Genomic DNA, 15511 nt, shown 5'->3' with positions numbered 1-15511 from the left:
CATCCTCTATCAGTTGTATGGCTAGCAAAAGTTTTGTCCCATTTGTGTGTTATGTCTTCATTTACTTTCCTTTGCTGTCAAGAAGCTTTTTAATTATCTGAGATCACGTTTGTCAATGGCTGACATTGGATGTCGAGGGCCTGGAGTCTTATTCAGAAAGCATTTCCTGTGTCTACATCCTGCAGTGTTTTCCCTTATTTTTCTTATAATGGTTTCAGAATACGGGGTCCTGTATCAAGCTTTAAAATCTAACTGGGAATGATTTTAGGATGTAACATTTTTTCTCCACCCATGGATCATCAGTCTTTATTTAATCATTGTCAAAGAGGTTGTTTCTTTCTACACTGCATTTTTGGCTTCTTGTGAGTCACGTGGTTGTTTCTTTGTGGGTTTATATGTAGGATGTCTGTTGTGGTGACCTGTGTGCTTTTGTACCTATGGGCAAAATTATTCTACCTAGGGACAAATCCCCTTCATTGTGGTCCAACACAGAATGGTCAACACTGAAATATTATAGAAACAACAGAAGCAGCCCTATCAGATTGTATCAATATCTATTTGTATACGTATATATATATGCATATATGTGTATGTAACAATAGTAAAAAATTGACTATCAATTTTAGAGTGTATGGGAGGATATGACAAGAAAGAGTTTGAGAGAAGGTAGTTGGGAGGGGATGGAAGGAGAAAAGTCAGTAAGATAGTGATATAATTCTATTTCAATTAATGTTTTTTAAAAAAGAAAAAATACAACAAATATTAAACAGCCAGGTTGGTGATACTCCATGGGTGCAACTTCTGATATTTCCAGGTAATACATTCCCACAGCCGATTCTCTCATCCATGGGCTCTTTAAACCTTCTGTCCTGCCTTCATAAATGTTCCCTGAGCCTTAGGTGCAGAAGCTGTATTGCACAGTGAAGCCAATGGGACTGGGCTTCACTGTTCTACATTTCGATTGGTCGTGGTTTTCTGTAATGATCTGCATTGTCACAAAGAGAAATTTCATTGATGCTGATTGAAGACTACACTTAAGGGGCCTGCATCCTACACAAAGAACTGTACACAACTAAGGAAAGGCAAGAGTGGGAGGAATAGTCATCCCCAGGAAAGAGCACACTAATCGGTTATCCAATACCAAATGGTTAGCCCCGAATAAATACATACATGTAACATTATAGCGACTGAGTAGGTAGCTTTCATGTATTTAGGGACACACACACAAAAACACACACAGACAAACACACACACACGTATGTAACAATAATTAATTCAAAAAAAGAAGCTTTGAATTTGAGAAAGAAACAGGAGGCACATATACAAGTGGATTTGAAGGACAGAAAAGAAGCGGGAGAAATGTTTTAGTTATATCATAATTTCAAAAATAAAAGAAATAATTAAAAACATAGGGAAACAGTAAATTAAGACAGCAATGGTACTAGGACATCCATTGTATACCTGTCAGTTATAACACTAAAGAGTCCCACCCACAGCAGTACCTTAGGTAGGTAACAGTTAAGATAGGGAAATTTATTTGTCCAATGATTAAAAGAAATTCCTTAGGACAGAACACTCCACAAAATCAACCGAAGCTCCAAAGGGTATTTTAAAATTTTAATTAGAAGTATTTTAATACAGAAAAATAGAGAAGTAGACTATTGTTCAAAATACTTAAAATGAATTCATTTTTTCCAAAGTGTTAACTTTAGTCCATTAGATGTTGAAATTATTAAAATTATGAACACAGAGTTGTATTAAAGAAAAATGTTAATTTCATGAATTTTAATAGCACACAGAATGTCTGAGTTATAACTAAGGTCATATCAGGTATTTGAGGTCCACATTCAAATTCTTCATTCTCATGGGAATCATTAAGAAGTGTTCAAACAATGACAAAGTGTGTGTTTCAATTCATCTACGGAGTGCATGTTGAAAACAGGTCATTCTCAGTGCCGAAAAGGAAGAAGTGAAGTGCAAAATAAGTTTATTATTCTTCATTATTAAAAAAGGGCAGATGGTTGGATAGCATGTTGCCCAAAATGAATTAATTCCCCCCAATCTTGGAATTTTTGTTTGTGCATAAAACCCATAAAGGGTGATCAAGTTGTTCAACCAATACAAGATCACAAAACAGCTCACCAGCAGCAAGATGCTGTGAGTGGCTCTGAGCTCAGGAGATTGCTGGCTGGAGAGGCTTGGGCTGCGGAGATACTGGGCTCTCTTGCGGTGTCTGTAGAGGAGAATTACCATGTAGAGGCTGGTCCATATCATGATGGCCACATATAAGAGATCGTACGTTAATATGATACTCAAAAATGATCCTGAATTATTGTTCCCAAAATTCCTGTTTTGACAGTAAGCATGCAAATATCCATTTCCAACATGCGTAAAATTGGTTTTGGCTATTACTGTTTCAACCACAAATCCATAGATGGTCAGGTTAATGAGCCAGGAGCAGAGTAGGGAAGAAAACGTCCACGTTGATAGCTTGTGCTTAAGCCAAACCCACTGAGAATTACTGGGAGTCACGGTGACAGCTTGAAATGTGCTTAGAATACAGGTGGTACTGATGGACAGACCGCGGGAAATTCTGTATATACATAAAACAACCTTACAACCGACATCATCCAGAAAATTGGGTACTCCAAAGGATGCCACGATATCCGGTATCAACGTGAATATGATCGTCACCATATTAGCTATTGTCAGGTGCATGAAAAGCAGATCTATTAACTTCTTAAAATGAGGCTTAAAGAGGAAAGTGTAAATATATAAAATGAACAGTGATGTGTTCCCTATGACACCAATGCATAACTGAGATATGAGTATGACCACCAAGACAGCATATCTCAGAATCATGATGTTTGTCAGATGTGAAAGGTCTCGAGTGACAGATAAATGGACTGCATCATAAATCTATTTTTAAAATGGCAATTTTGGGAAAACTAATGATTGCCAGCTCAGGAAGAGAGGGGATATATGATGAAATGTCCAACTCCTTTCTTTTCTTTTCTTTTTCGTCTTTTTGAACAGGGTTTTTCCAAGTATCACTGGCTGTTCTGGAATTTGGAACTTGCTCTGTATCCCAGGCTGGTCTTGTCCTCACTGAGATCCACCTATCTTTGTCTCTTAAGTTCTGGAATTAGAGGACTGTGCCCCACTGCCTGAAGATGTGTCCAAATCCTTTGGAGGTTAGGTCCACAGATGGCCTCTTAGCAACTGCATTCCAGGTATTCTTGACCATCTTAGTTGACAGAATAAAGTGTTGGAAAGTAGGCAGTTGAATCCACCCAATACTCTGAACACTGTTATGTCAGGTTGAAAGATTTGTTGACCTAGGTGAAAACCAAATTTGCATGTTATAAGATTTTTAAAAGTTATATATTTTTGTGTATGGGCCCTTTGTCTGCATGTCTGTGCACTATATGCTTGCCTGGGAATCAAACCCAGCATTCTGGAAGAGCAACCAACAGTCTTTAACTGTGAAACCATCTCTCCAAGCCCCAGGATTTTACATTCATCAGTTGATATTGTTTCCATGTTTATAACAATATTTGTTTCTAACACATATATAGTATCGTGTGTACTTGAATATGTCAGTGTTTTGGCTGCAGATACGTTTCTGTAGCTTAGTGATGAGTAAACACTCAGACTTTCCATGTGGGACTCTGCCTCTCATTTCACCTTACAGGGTAACCAGCACGTCCTGAAGCATTTCTTTTCATTTGTCTATTTCGCTGACAACTTAGAGCTGAGCTGCTGATATGCAGACAGTGACAGCAAGGGTGAGACTGCGTATCCCACAGTGTTGAGCAATCTTCACAAAAGTGTGTTTCCTGTGACATTTGGTCATAGACACAATCAGGCTGATTCTGGCTGATAACCCACTGTAACAAAGAGTTATATATTTTGCAACACCTGAATTACATTTCCACTAGAAGATTCTTCTGTCTTGCTGTTGCAGAAGCAGAGATCTCAGGTCCACAGTTACACAGAGAATGGCAAAGACATGATACTCATGAAGTTTGAACTTAAATTTTACAACATAGTGATATCATCCATGTTCAGTGGATTTGGGAGAGTTTTACTGTATATTAATTTTAGAGTCATTCCTCCACTGATCTAATTATTTCTGTCACCTGAAATACAAACCTTTTTTCTTTGGCAGACATCTGTAAATTCCTCAGCAGTCTCCTTTTTCTGACAAGGTCAATTAGACTTTTCTCAGTGTGCCCTTCTGAATTTCTCCATGCACCTTAAATCGCTGCCTTGACAAGAGTGCCTATCTAGCCAAGGTACTTTATTATGAGTGATCAACATTTAAATAACTTAATGAATTCCACTACACATAGATATTGTTCTTCCCCAAACCCAGTTATTCCTTATATCAGTGTTCAACTTGTTTCATGACTTGTCATTGTTTGCCACTGTCACAAATTATATAGTTAGACCGCACCCACCCTCCTCTAAGCTTTGAAAACACATCTCATCTCTACTGTGCCATAGGGCTTTTGCTGACCCACATTTATTTCTTGCATCCTTCACATCTTTCCAAGTGTTATCCTGGATTGATTGTCATCCTCCTCGCATTCACCAGAAATTTTTTTACTCATGTTTTCTCTTTGCTCTGTATCTACCCTTAAATGCCCTAACTTTTCATAATTTTGTTACTCAGCATGGTCCTGAAAATTCCCTCCAGCAGCCATGTTATTACAATTTTTTCATGCAAAAAATAAAAGTTTGGGATAAAATGCAAGGCTGTCATCTGAACCCAGATGAAACAGACTCACACTATGACTTGTACAGGAAGATGCTATCAACGGAAAATGGAATCTAAAAAGATTATCAAGTCCTATTTTTGACATTCAAAAAAATGAAACTTGCCAGATTGTGGTGACACACTTTTTTATTCCTAGCCTTTTGGAGGCAGACACAGGTGGATATCACTGAGATTGAGGCCAGCTTGTTCTACAAAGCGAGTTCCAGGACAGTTAGTGCTACACAGAGAAACTCTGTATCAAAAAACAAGGAAAAAACAAACCAAAAAAAGGAAATTTGAATACCAATGTATAGACATATTCCTAAACAGCAGAGCGACTGCTATCCGTATGTCAAAAAGATGTGATGAATTTTAAATCAATGTTCTCATACTTAATTGTATACATGAGTCAAATATTCAAGAATAAAAATTACAATAAAAACTAACCTTAGTAAAGATACAGATGCTTTTAAGAACAAAGAAATATGCTATGCAGTTGTGTAAAATTATATGTAAGTAATGAAAACTAACAGTGATAATCTTAATGCAATCACATTCACTTCCACAAAATACAAATGACACACAGTATTTGGAATAGGCTATTTGAATTTTACTGAGAGCAAAACTGGAAGTGTTCTCTGTTTTCTTTCTGTGAATGAGACTGTCAGCATGTTGGCACATTGGAGGAAGAATGAAAAAATCCACATCCTGTCTGAGCGCTTAAAGATTCACCATTTTACACCAATTCAAATATATCAAGCACAATGGAGAGGATAAAGTTCCCTTGTGCAAGTGACGATCAGTCCACAGCTAGAGTGTCACAATGAAAACGGGAAACATTAGCCTTTACAGCACTGTATATAGGTTCAACTGTAATTAAGAGAGATGCAAAATGGAACAACATTTTCAAACTAGCAGTAAAATTTCACCTTAAATAAGCTATATTTCACAAAAGAAATGCTAAGGAGACACACTTACTACAGGCAATCAGCCAACTTTTGCAGCAACATAAAAATTAAATTTGAGAATAAAAATATACAAATACATCTATACATCATCAAGCTAAGAACATTAGATGAGGCGTAATGATCACAAGCAAGATGATGGAATTTTTTTGAGGACAGGGTTTCTCTGTGTAGCCCTGACTGTCGAGGAACTTACTGTGTTGATCAGACTGGTTTTGAACTCACTGAAATTGCTTGGCTCTCTTTGCCTTCCAGTGCTGGAATTCAAAGTGTTTGTTACCCACCCACCTTGATGGGGAATCTTAAAAACGTCTTCTTGCAGTTAACCAAGCCAACAGATAAAAGAGAAAATGGGATATAAAAATTTGAGCTAGAGAACCTGGAGAGATGACTCAGTTACAAAGAACACAGGCTGCTCTTTCAGAGGATCCAGGTTCATTCCCAGCACCCACATAGCAGCTCATAACTGTCTGTACCTGCATTTCCAGGGGATCTGACACTCTCATATAGACATGAATGCAGGCAAAGCCCCAAAGGACATAACATAAAAAGTAAATAAATTATATAAAAAAGTCTTAAAAATTTTTCTGGAGAACTGTGTAACAAAAGTGCGCAGTTACGGTAAAGCAACAACCGTTTGCCATCACGACCTATGACTTGAGAAGTGAATGTGACTATATATTTAATATTAAAGAAAGGATCATCAATCATCTAGTTTGCTTTTAGACTAAATTTTATGTCTATCATGCAGTATTATAGAGAAACTAGGTAGGGCTGCAGAGATGACTCTGAGATCAAGGTGTTTGTCATGCGAGCACTGGAAAGTGAGCTCAAACACCAAGCACTTATACAAGGCTGAATGTGGTGGCTTAGAAAGGCTGGTGACAGGTGGATCCCCGAAGCCCATTGAGCAGCTGATTGAGCCAACTGATGTGCTCCAGGCTGAATGAGACATCCTGTCTCAAATAAATTAGGAGTAGGTAGAGGAAGGCACATGATATCAGTGTCTGTACTGTACACACATGAAGTCACATACATGCATATACCGCACATAAAAGAAAGCGAAAAACTCCAAATACTCATCATGTTAAAAACAAATGAATATCTTGGCAATGACAATGAAAAAAGTTCATTGTGAAAATGAACTGTAGAGTGTCCCTTGTAGAAATGTGTGTGTGAAATAGATAAAAGACTTAAGGAAACATTGAAAATGGTTTCAGATAAAATCTAAAATAAAGGAGCTGAATAAATAAAAGCAGAACAACAGGAAACAACAGAAATATACAGGAAACATAAAGTCAAGGCCACCACCTTGAAGGGAATACTGCAACACTGCTCTGTGAGACTGCACTGTTGTCCGGGAGGAAAGACAGAGACTAGTACAGAATGCTGCATACAGCGTCTGGACAACGGCAAACGCATCTTCAAAGATTATGTTATGACTACCTAGGCAGATATGAGGCTTAAGAGGAATGTGCAAAATCCTCTAAGATGTAACATCCCTCCAAAGATTGTAGAATTCTAAAATGTCATAGATGGGCAATATTCTCATGAGATTAAATCATTGACTAGATCAGATGAAAAAGTCTTAACTAAGGAGGAAAATAGGTGCTTCAGATGTCTCAGTGGTTAAGAGTTCTGGCTGGTCTACCTGAGAGCCTGGCTTTGGTTACCAACACCACACAGATGCCCTCAATTGTCTGTAATACCAGTTCTAGGGCATCGGACATCTCTGACTGTTTTCCTGGGGCATTGCACTCATGTGGGGCACAGACATACATGCAGGAAAATCACCACACAATAATATACATGAATAAAAATTAAAAACAAAAAATAATTAAAGTATATGAAGATCAAGAGAAGTATTTTACAGAAAATTAATAAATGAGATAGACTAAACTGACAGAGAAGTAGGGGAAATATAAATCTAAAACCAAAACAAAACACACAAAATATAGGGATGGTAGACAGGGGGAGAAGAGAGCAGCAGTGGAAAGGTTGCCATACCTCCCTCTCACTCTGAGTGCTGAGGCTGCGAAGTCTTATTCAGGGCAGTGTGAATCCCACAGGCATGAAGCATCATAGGCAAGAAGCGTCTTGGAAAGGCTGCCTAGCAGGAGCCATGACTAAATAAGGGACAAGATAAGAGGACTCTTCTTCCCAGTGGACATGGACCAGCTTGTCACCGATGGCGCCAGTGCCCTTGTTAACTGTGCATCATTCTGATGCACTCCAAGGAAAATTCCACTCTCCCAATACAATGTGAGTCCCATGGTAATTGACTTAACCAACTAAATAAGAATGCAGTCTCTGTCTGAAGATGTGTGTGATTTTCCCAAGTTGAACTACATCAGAAAGGAAACTTTACAGTCTAGGAAATCATTAAAAGTTTTCATGCAGCTGTGGAACTTATCACAGCCATTATCATCTGATTCCAGGAATATCTACCTCCCTGTTGGTGTCTTCAAATGCCCACTGTTCATTCAAAACTGTATTGTTCAAACTTCACACCTTTGTGCAATTTCTCTTGCTCCTGATTTCTAGTTTTACTGCACTATTATCTGAGAAGAGACAAGTAATTACACTGGTTCTTTTGTCTTCCTTCCTTCCTTTTTTATTTTATTTTATTTTTAGAGACAAGTTATCTCTGTGTAACATCCCTAGGCATCCTGGAACTTGTTTTCTAGATCAGGCTGGCCTCAAACTCACAAAGATCACTTGTCTCTCCCTCCTGAGTCCTGGGATTAAATGCGTGCACCACCACTGCCCGTTTTTTTTTTTTGTATTTCTTTAAAATTATTATTTTATTTTACTTATGAGTTTAATACTTTCGGCATGTAAGTCTTTGCCGCACATGCATGCAGGGCTCACAGAGGCCAGAGAGGGCAATGGAACCCCGGGAACTGGAGTTACAGATGGTTGTGAACTGCCATGTAGGTCCTGGGACTCAATCAAGCCAGGGTCCTCAGGAAAAGCAGCAGTGCTCTTAATCTTTGGGCAATCTCTCCAGTCCTAGCCCCTCATCTCTAATTTTATTAATTTTGCTCTTTTCTCTCTATCATTTCAATACTTTGGCTACAAGTTTTTCAGTCTTGTTTATTTTTCTCAAAGAACTAATTCTTTTTTTATAATTGTTTTTATTTAGCTGTAAATTTTCTCTACTTCTCTTCCTTCCTCCCCTTTCCTCTTATATCTTCTCCTGTGACCCCATGCTCCCAATTTCCTCAGGAGATCTTGTCTTATTCACCATCCTATGTAGATCCCTGTATGTCTCTTTTAAGGGTGTTCTTTGTTGTCTAGGTTCTCTGAGGTTGTGGCCTGGTGGTTGGTTTTCTTTGCTTTTTCTAAACATCACTTATGAGTGAGTACATATTTGTCTTTCTTGGTCTGGGTTACCTCAGTCAACATTTTTTTTTTCTCGATCCATGCATTTACCTGCACATTTCAAGTTGTCATTTATTTTTTACCGCTGTGTAGTACTCAATTGTTTAAATGTGTTACATTTTCTTTACCCATTCTTTGGGTGAGTGGCATCTAGGTTCTTTCTAGGTTCTAGCTATTACAATTCTGCTGTGAATGTAGTTGATCATATGTCTGTCTGTGTTGTATGATCGAGTGTCTTTTGGGTATATAGTCAACAGCGGCATTGCTGGGTCTTGAGGTAGATTGTTTCCTAATTTTCTGAGAAATCACTATAGTGATTTCCAAAATGGCTATACAAGTTTGCACTCTCACCAGCAATGGAGGAGCATTCCCTTTACCCCATATCCTCTCCAGTATAAGCTGTCATCAGTGTTTTTCATCTTGGTCCTTCTGACAGGAGTAATATGAAATCTCAGAGTTGTTTTGGTTTGCATGTCTCTGATGGCTAAAGATGCTGGGCATTTATTTAACTGTCTTTCAGTCCTTCAAAATTTCCTGTTGAGAGTCTCTGTTTAGGTCTGTATCCCATTTTTTAAAAAATTAGATTATTTGTCCTTTTGTTGTCAAGCTTTTTGAGTTCTTTGTATATTTTGGAGATCAATTCTCTGTTCAATGTGGGGCTTATAACTCTTTTTCCAATTTGTAGGCTGCTGTTTGGTCTTATTGACCACGTCCTTGTTTTACAGAAGTGTCTACGTTTCAGGAGGTCCCATTTATTAATTAAATAAAGGTTGCTGTTCTTCCACCTGAAAAGAAGCTTCTGTCTCTCAAACCCAGGCCCCTTTGCCCTCCCCGCCCCCCCCCCCCCCCCCCCCCCCCCCCCCCCCGCTAGTCTAGGCATCCAGGTTGTGCTGGTGCGGCAGAGAGGAACCTTTCCTTTAAGGTTGTGAGTTATCACCATAAGCGGAGGCAAAAAACTTAACTCCCTGCATCATCACAAAATATCTGAGATCTAAGCAGACCACAGTTACAAATATAAGGAAAGCCCCAATTGATTGGAGTGGCCAATCACTATCAGGCATTGATCCTGCAGATAATACAGGAGGATATTGTCCTTGGATGTATTTCAGAAGGATTGACCCCCAGAAAGTTGTCAAGGGCAATGGGTAGACAAACATCCTTGAAATTGTAGGATCCATTCAGGGCAGACATCCCAACCTCCATGAAGATTGTAACGTCATATTAATAGTGGGTGTTCGGGTGAGAAGATGTACAGGGCACCAATGAAGCATTTGGACATTGTATTTAAAAAGTGCCCTTGATCCAGGCCATGGGTCCATTCCTGAATGAGAGTTCCTTGGTACCATCAGCCTGGGGGAGGTGTATGGTAATGCAAAGTACTCTTCTCCCTGGGGTTGACTATGCAAATTGCAAAATCTCCTGTGGCTATCTTTGCCAAAGAGACAAAATCAGGGGTGGAGGCAGGTATCCCCATGGAAGCAAAACCCAACCATATGAATAAGGCAGGCTCCAGATGAAAAGCTGTTAACGGGAGAAATCATAGATGAATTTTCTGGGGGGGGGTGAGGGTCATCTACTTTAGGGTTGTCACTCTGTTGATGACTCTGCCTCTAAAGTTTTCCTCCTGGTTCTGCACATTTTGTGTTCCTGAGCAAGTATTATCTGTGAACCAGATCCTCTTCTCGCTTGTCCAGCAACAGGCTGTTCATCGTGGACATTAGTCTCTCCATTCTTCAAAAATGACTTGACGGCACACCCACACACTCATATGTGTTTTTCTGCTTCTTCTGGGAAAACACAAGCAAAATCTTGACTTGTTGTTAGTAGTGGGGCAGACCCCCAACTGATCATCAGAGGATAAGTTGCAATGGTGTAGCTCAAGGGAGCATGGCTCCCCAGTGCTAAATTTTATTATTTTACACATTTTACATAGTAACCACTGTTCTCCATACCTGCCCCAACCCTATTACAGCATGCACTCCACAGAGAAGCTTACGCCTCCATAGAGAATTAACAAAACCTGGAACATCATGTTGAGGCAGGACCAAGCCCCTCCTTCCTGCAATGATGCTGAGCAAGGTATCCCACCATAGAGAATGTTCTCAAAAAAAACCACACTTATGTACCAGGGATAGATCCTGGTCCAATTGCCAGGGGCCCCATAAAAATCCAAGCCACACAGCTGTCACCCCCATGCAGAGGGTCTAGTTTGATCCCAAGCAGTCTCCCCAGCTGTCAGTCCAGAGTCTGTGAACCCCCAGTAGCTAGAGTCAGATCCTGTCATGATCTGGATCCCTCACCTTTCCTAATATAATCCCTCTTCTCCCTCTTCGACTAGACTCCCAGAGCTTGGCTGTGAGTCTCTACATCTGCTTCAATCAGTTACTGAATGGAGGTTCTATGATGACAGTTAGGGTAGTCACCAATCTGATTGTAGGGAAATCAGTTTAGGTACCCTCTCCTCTATTGCTGATGGTCTTAGCTGGGGTCATCCTTGTGCGTTCCTGTGGGTCATCTGTAGTGTAGTAGGTAACTGCTTGTTTCTTTTCTGGCTTCCAAGACTCCTGAAATAACCACACAGAAACTGTATTAATTATATCACTTCTTGACCCATCAACTCTAGCTTTTTATTGGCTAACTCTTACATCTTTTTTTTATTTTTTGTTTTTAAGACAGGGTTTCTCTGTGGTCTTGGAGCCTGTCCTGGAACTAGCTCTTGTAGACCAGGCTGGTCTCGAACTCACAGAGATCCGCCTGCCTCTGCCTCCCAAGTGCTGGGATTAAAGGCGTGTGCCACCACCGCCCGGCTAACTCTTACATCTTAATTTAACCTATTTCTATTCATCTGTGTATTGCCATGTGGCTGTGGCTTACCGGCAAGTTTTGGATTCTGTCTCCATGGGGGCAACACGGCTTCTCTTGACTCTGCATTCTTTCTCCCAGCATTCAGTTTAGTTTTTCCCGCTTACCTCTATTCTGCCCTGAATAGGCCCAGGACAGTTTCTTTATTAACCAAAGGTATTCATAGCATACAAAGGGGAATCCACCATCCCCTCTCATTTTTTGTTTAATCAAAAAGAAGGTTTTAACTTTAACATAGTAAAATTACATAAAACAAAACAGGTATCAAGTAAGAATTACAGTTACAACATCTATGTCTATTTTATCTTTTATCATAACTATGAAAATCTATAATTATAGCATTTGTTTTTCAATTCCATCAAATTGGCACCAATGTGGGGACACCCTAGTTTGTCTGACATTTTTAAAGAATATGTAGCTCGCCTGGCGGTGGTGGCGCACGCCTTTAATCCCAGCACTCGGGAGGCAGAGGCAGGTGGATCTCTGGGAGTTCGAGGCCAGCCTGGTCTACAAGAGCTAGTTCCAGGACAGGAACCAAAAGCTACGGAGAAACCCTGTCTCGAAAAATCAAAAAAAAAAAAAAAGAATATGTAGCTCTTCAAAAATTCTTTCTATGCTAAGAAGTTTTACATCTGCAAGGAGAAGTTATGTAACAGCTTGTGTGGGGCACAGTGACTATTTGACTGTTGGCAGATGGAGCAGAGAGAGAAATGATTTGGGGACACTACAGGGTATTAAACAATATGGAATACTAGGAAAAGAAAGTCATTAGAAATGTGGTGGTTCTCAACCTTCCTAATGCTGAGACCTTTAATACACTCCCTTATGTGTGGTCATCCCCAACCATAAAGTTACTTTTGTTGCTGCTTCATAACCATAATTTTGCTACTGTTATGAATCTTAATGTAAATATTTGATATGCTGGAAATCTGATAAACAACCCCTGTGGAAGGGTCATTTGACTCTCAAATGGGTTGTGACCCACAGTTTGAGAACCATTGATTTAGAGATAGGAGCGTGTCATCAAATGAATGGGTTGGTTCAGTAGTGTAAAGGTCTTGCTGCCAAGTCAAGTGATCTGAATCCTATCCTTGATACCCACATGGTGCAAATAAAAACTGACTTCAGGAAGTTTTATCTGACTTCCACACCATGGCACGAGTGCAAAGACACACGCACACATGCACACCACACAAGATACACACACTAACACACATAAACTCATGCAGACAGACACAGACACACTACACTCACACATGCACACACAAAAATGAATAAATGCAATTAAAATAAAACATCATGGTCATCCTGTGATGTCCTGTGTTGGGGCTCATGATCTGGCCCAGTGGCTCCAGAGCACAGGAAGCATTAGAGAGGTTTGAAATAGTTGAGGCTGGGCTCATAAAGCACATGAGTGGTAAATTAACCAGGCTGTTTTGAATCATTCTAAGGTGGAATGTTATAGATGGTGCAATTATCTCCATTGTTTCGTTCTTTTGAAATTATTTTTATGTTTTATTTGTTTGAGACAGTGTCTCTTGTATCTCATACTAGCTTTGAACTTGCTATGCAGTTATGTAGCTGAAGAGGCACTTGAACTTCTGCTTACACTTTGTCTCAGGTAGGGTTTCTATTGCTGTGAAGGGACACCATGACCATAGCAGTTCTTATAAAGGAAACACATTTAATTGGGATGGCTCACATTTTCAAAGGTTTAGTCCATAATCATGGTGTATCATGGTAGCATGCAGGTAGACATGGTGCTGGAAAAGAAGCTGAGAGTCCTAAATCTTTACCTGAAGGCAACAGGAAGTGGTCTGAATTAGGCATAGCTTGAGCATAGGAGACCTCAAAACCCACCCTCACAGTGACATACTTCCTCCAACAAGGCCATATTTACTGAAACAAAGCTACATCTCCTAATAGTGTCTCTCCTATAGTTTTACACTAGATCTCAATTGTTTGATTTTACGAATAAAAACTGGGAGTCAGACGCTTGTGTGAAAGTACCCAGTTTACCTCCCTCCTTTGCCAACATCCCAGAAAAAGCTTTCTCCTATGCTGTCTCAAATAGACTCCTCCAACCAACGTATCTCCCTTCTACTTCTTGTGTCTGTCGTCTGTCTATCTGTCTGTCTTTGTTCTCCTGACTTCTTTTACTCTCCATGGTTATTTCCTGTCAACTGGTTGCTTGCTCCACCATTGGACCTAAGGTTGATTTTTTTTTTTATTTTTGTTTCTCAAGACAGAGTTTCTCTGTTTAGCTTCTGGAGCCTATCCTGGATTTCATGCTGTAGTTCCAGATTGGCTTGGAACTCACAGAGATTCACTTTCCTCTGCCTCCTGAGTGCTGGGATTAAAGGTGTGCACCACTACTGCCTGTCTCTAAAATTGATTTTATTTAATCCTCTTTATAATAATCAAGCAGAAATATCTTGGATTAAGGGTATATGCTAGGGCTGAATCACACCACAGCTAGATGCAGGGTTTTCCAGTATATGATGCAATCTTGGGTCACAGTGCGATCGAGTATCCTGCAGCACACTCCCTATCAGACTATGGGGACCAATTACATTTAAACTACTATATACTTGAACCTCCTACTTACTTTCAAAGTATTGTGACAGTAGGCATGCATTACCGAATCTGGTTTATGTGGTGTTGTGGATTGAGCCCAGGGCTTCATGGATGCTAGGCAAACACTTTACCTACTGAGCCACATCACCAGTACCAACGTATAATCTAGACTTGTCTTGAACTCATGATAGTCCTGCCCCTGCCTCTTTAGTGTATCCTACCAGCATTCACCAACACTAACTGGCTGTATGTTTTTCATATGGAGAGTGGAGCATGTTCTGAACTAGACAGATGAATCTGTAGAGGAGTGTTGCAGGATATTTGATCACACTGTGTGAAAATGTGTCTTTGTTTTATTCTGATTTGTTTAATAAAGAGCAAAATGGCCAATAGCTATGGTGGAGACGTTAGGCAGGACTTCCAGGCAGAGACAGGACTCCAGGAAGAAGAGAGGTGGAAAATGCCAGGGGAATGTGGATGGAGTGGAATATACAGAATGAAGGATAGGTGGCAGAACGTAGATTAATTTAAGTTATAGGAGCTGGTTAAGAACAAGCCTCAGCTAAAGACCTCCATGTCATTATTTGGGGGCTGGTGGTCACCAATAGAGAGTCTGACTACAGGGGAGATATTCTCTTTCCATGGAGAAGTTTTGGGCCAGACACCTTAGGTTGAAGGTCAGAGTTGGTTCCTTTCTTTGTGAGTGTAAAACATTAATATCTGCTTTGATCCATCAAAGGAAAGATATCTGAATCATTATATAAATTGGGCAACTATCAAAAGTCTATTTTTAAAAGTTCTTAGAAAAGTCTGTATAATGTTATTTGATCATATTCACACCCTTCTCCAATTCTTTCCAAATCCTCCCTCCTTTCTTTGCCTCCACAACTTTTGTGTCCTTAAAAAAAAATCAAGTCAAATTTGTCTGTCCATATAAGTTTGGATGAATGGCCCAAATGTG

The 15511-nt window shown here is 39.8% G+C and overlaps 1 protein-coding gene across 1 annotated transcript; it reads right to left on the bottom strand.

Annotated features, from left to right (window-relative positions):
* Positions 1-1914: 1914 nt before the first annotated feature.
* LOC142856283 (vomeronasal type-1 receptor 4-like) lies at positions 1915-2862 on the bottom strand. The gene has a single exon (XM_075983592.1). The coding sequence runs from the start codon at positions 2860-2862 to the stop codon at positions 1915-1917; it is 948 nt and encodes a 315-aa protein (XP_075839707.1).
* Positions 2863-15511: the final 12649 nt, after the last annotated feature.

This window comes from Microtus pennsylvanicus, chromosome 1 (genome assembly GCF_037038515.1).
Source record: "Microtus pennsylvanicus isolate mMicPen1 chromosome 1, mMicPen1.hap1, whole genome shotgun sequence".
NCBI classification, from domain to species: Eukaryota; Metazoa; Chordata; class Mammalia; order Rodentia; family Cricetidae; genus Microtus; species Microtus pennsylvanicus.
This window is presented reverse-complemented; position numbering and strand designations above follow the sequence as displayed.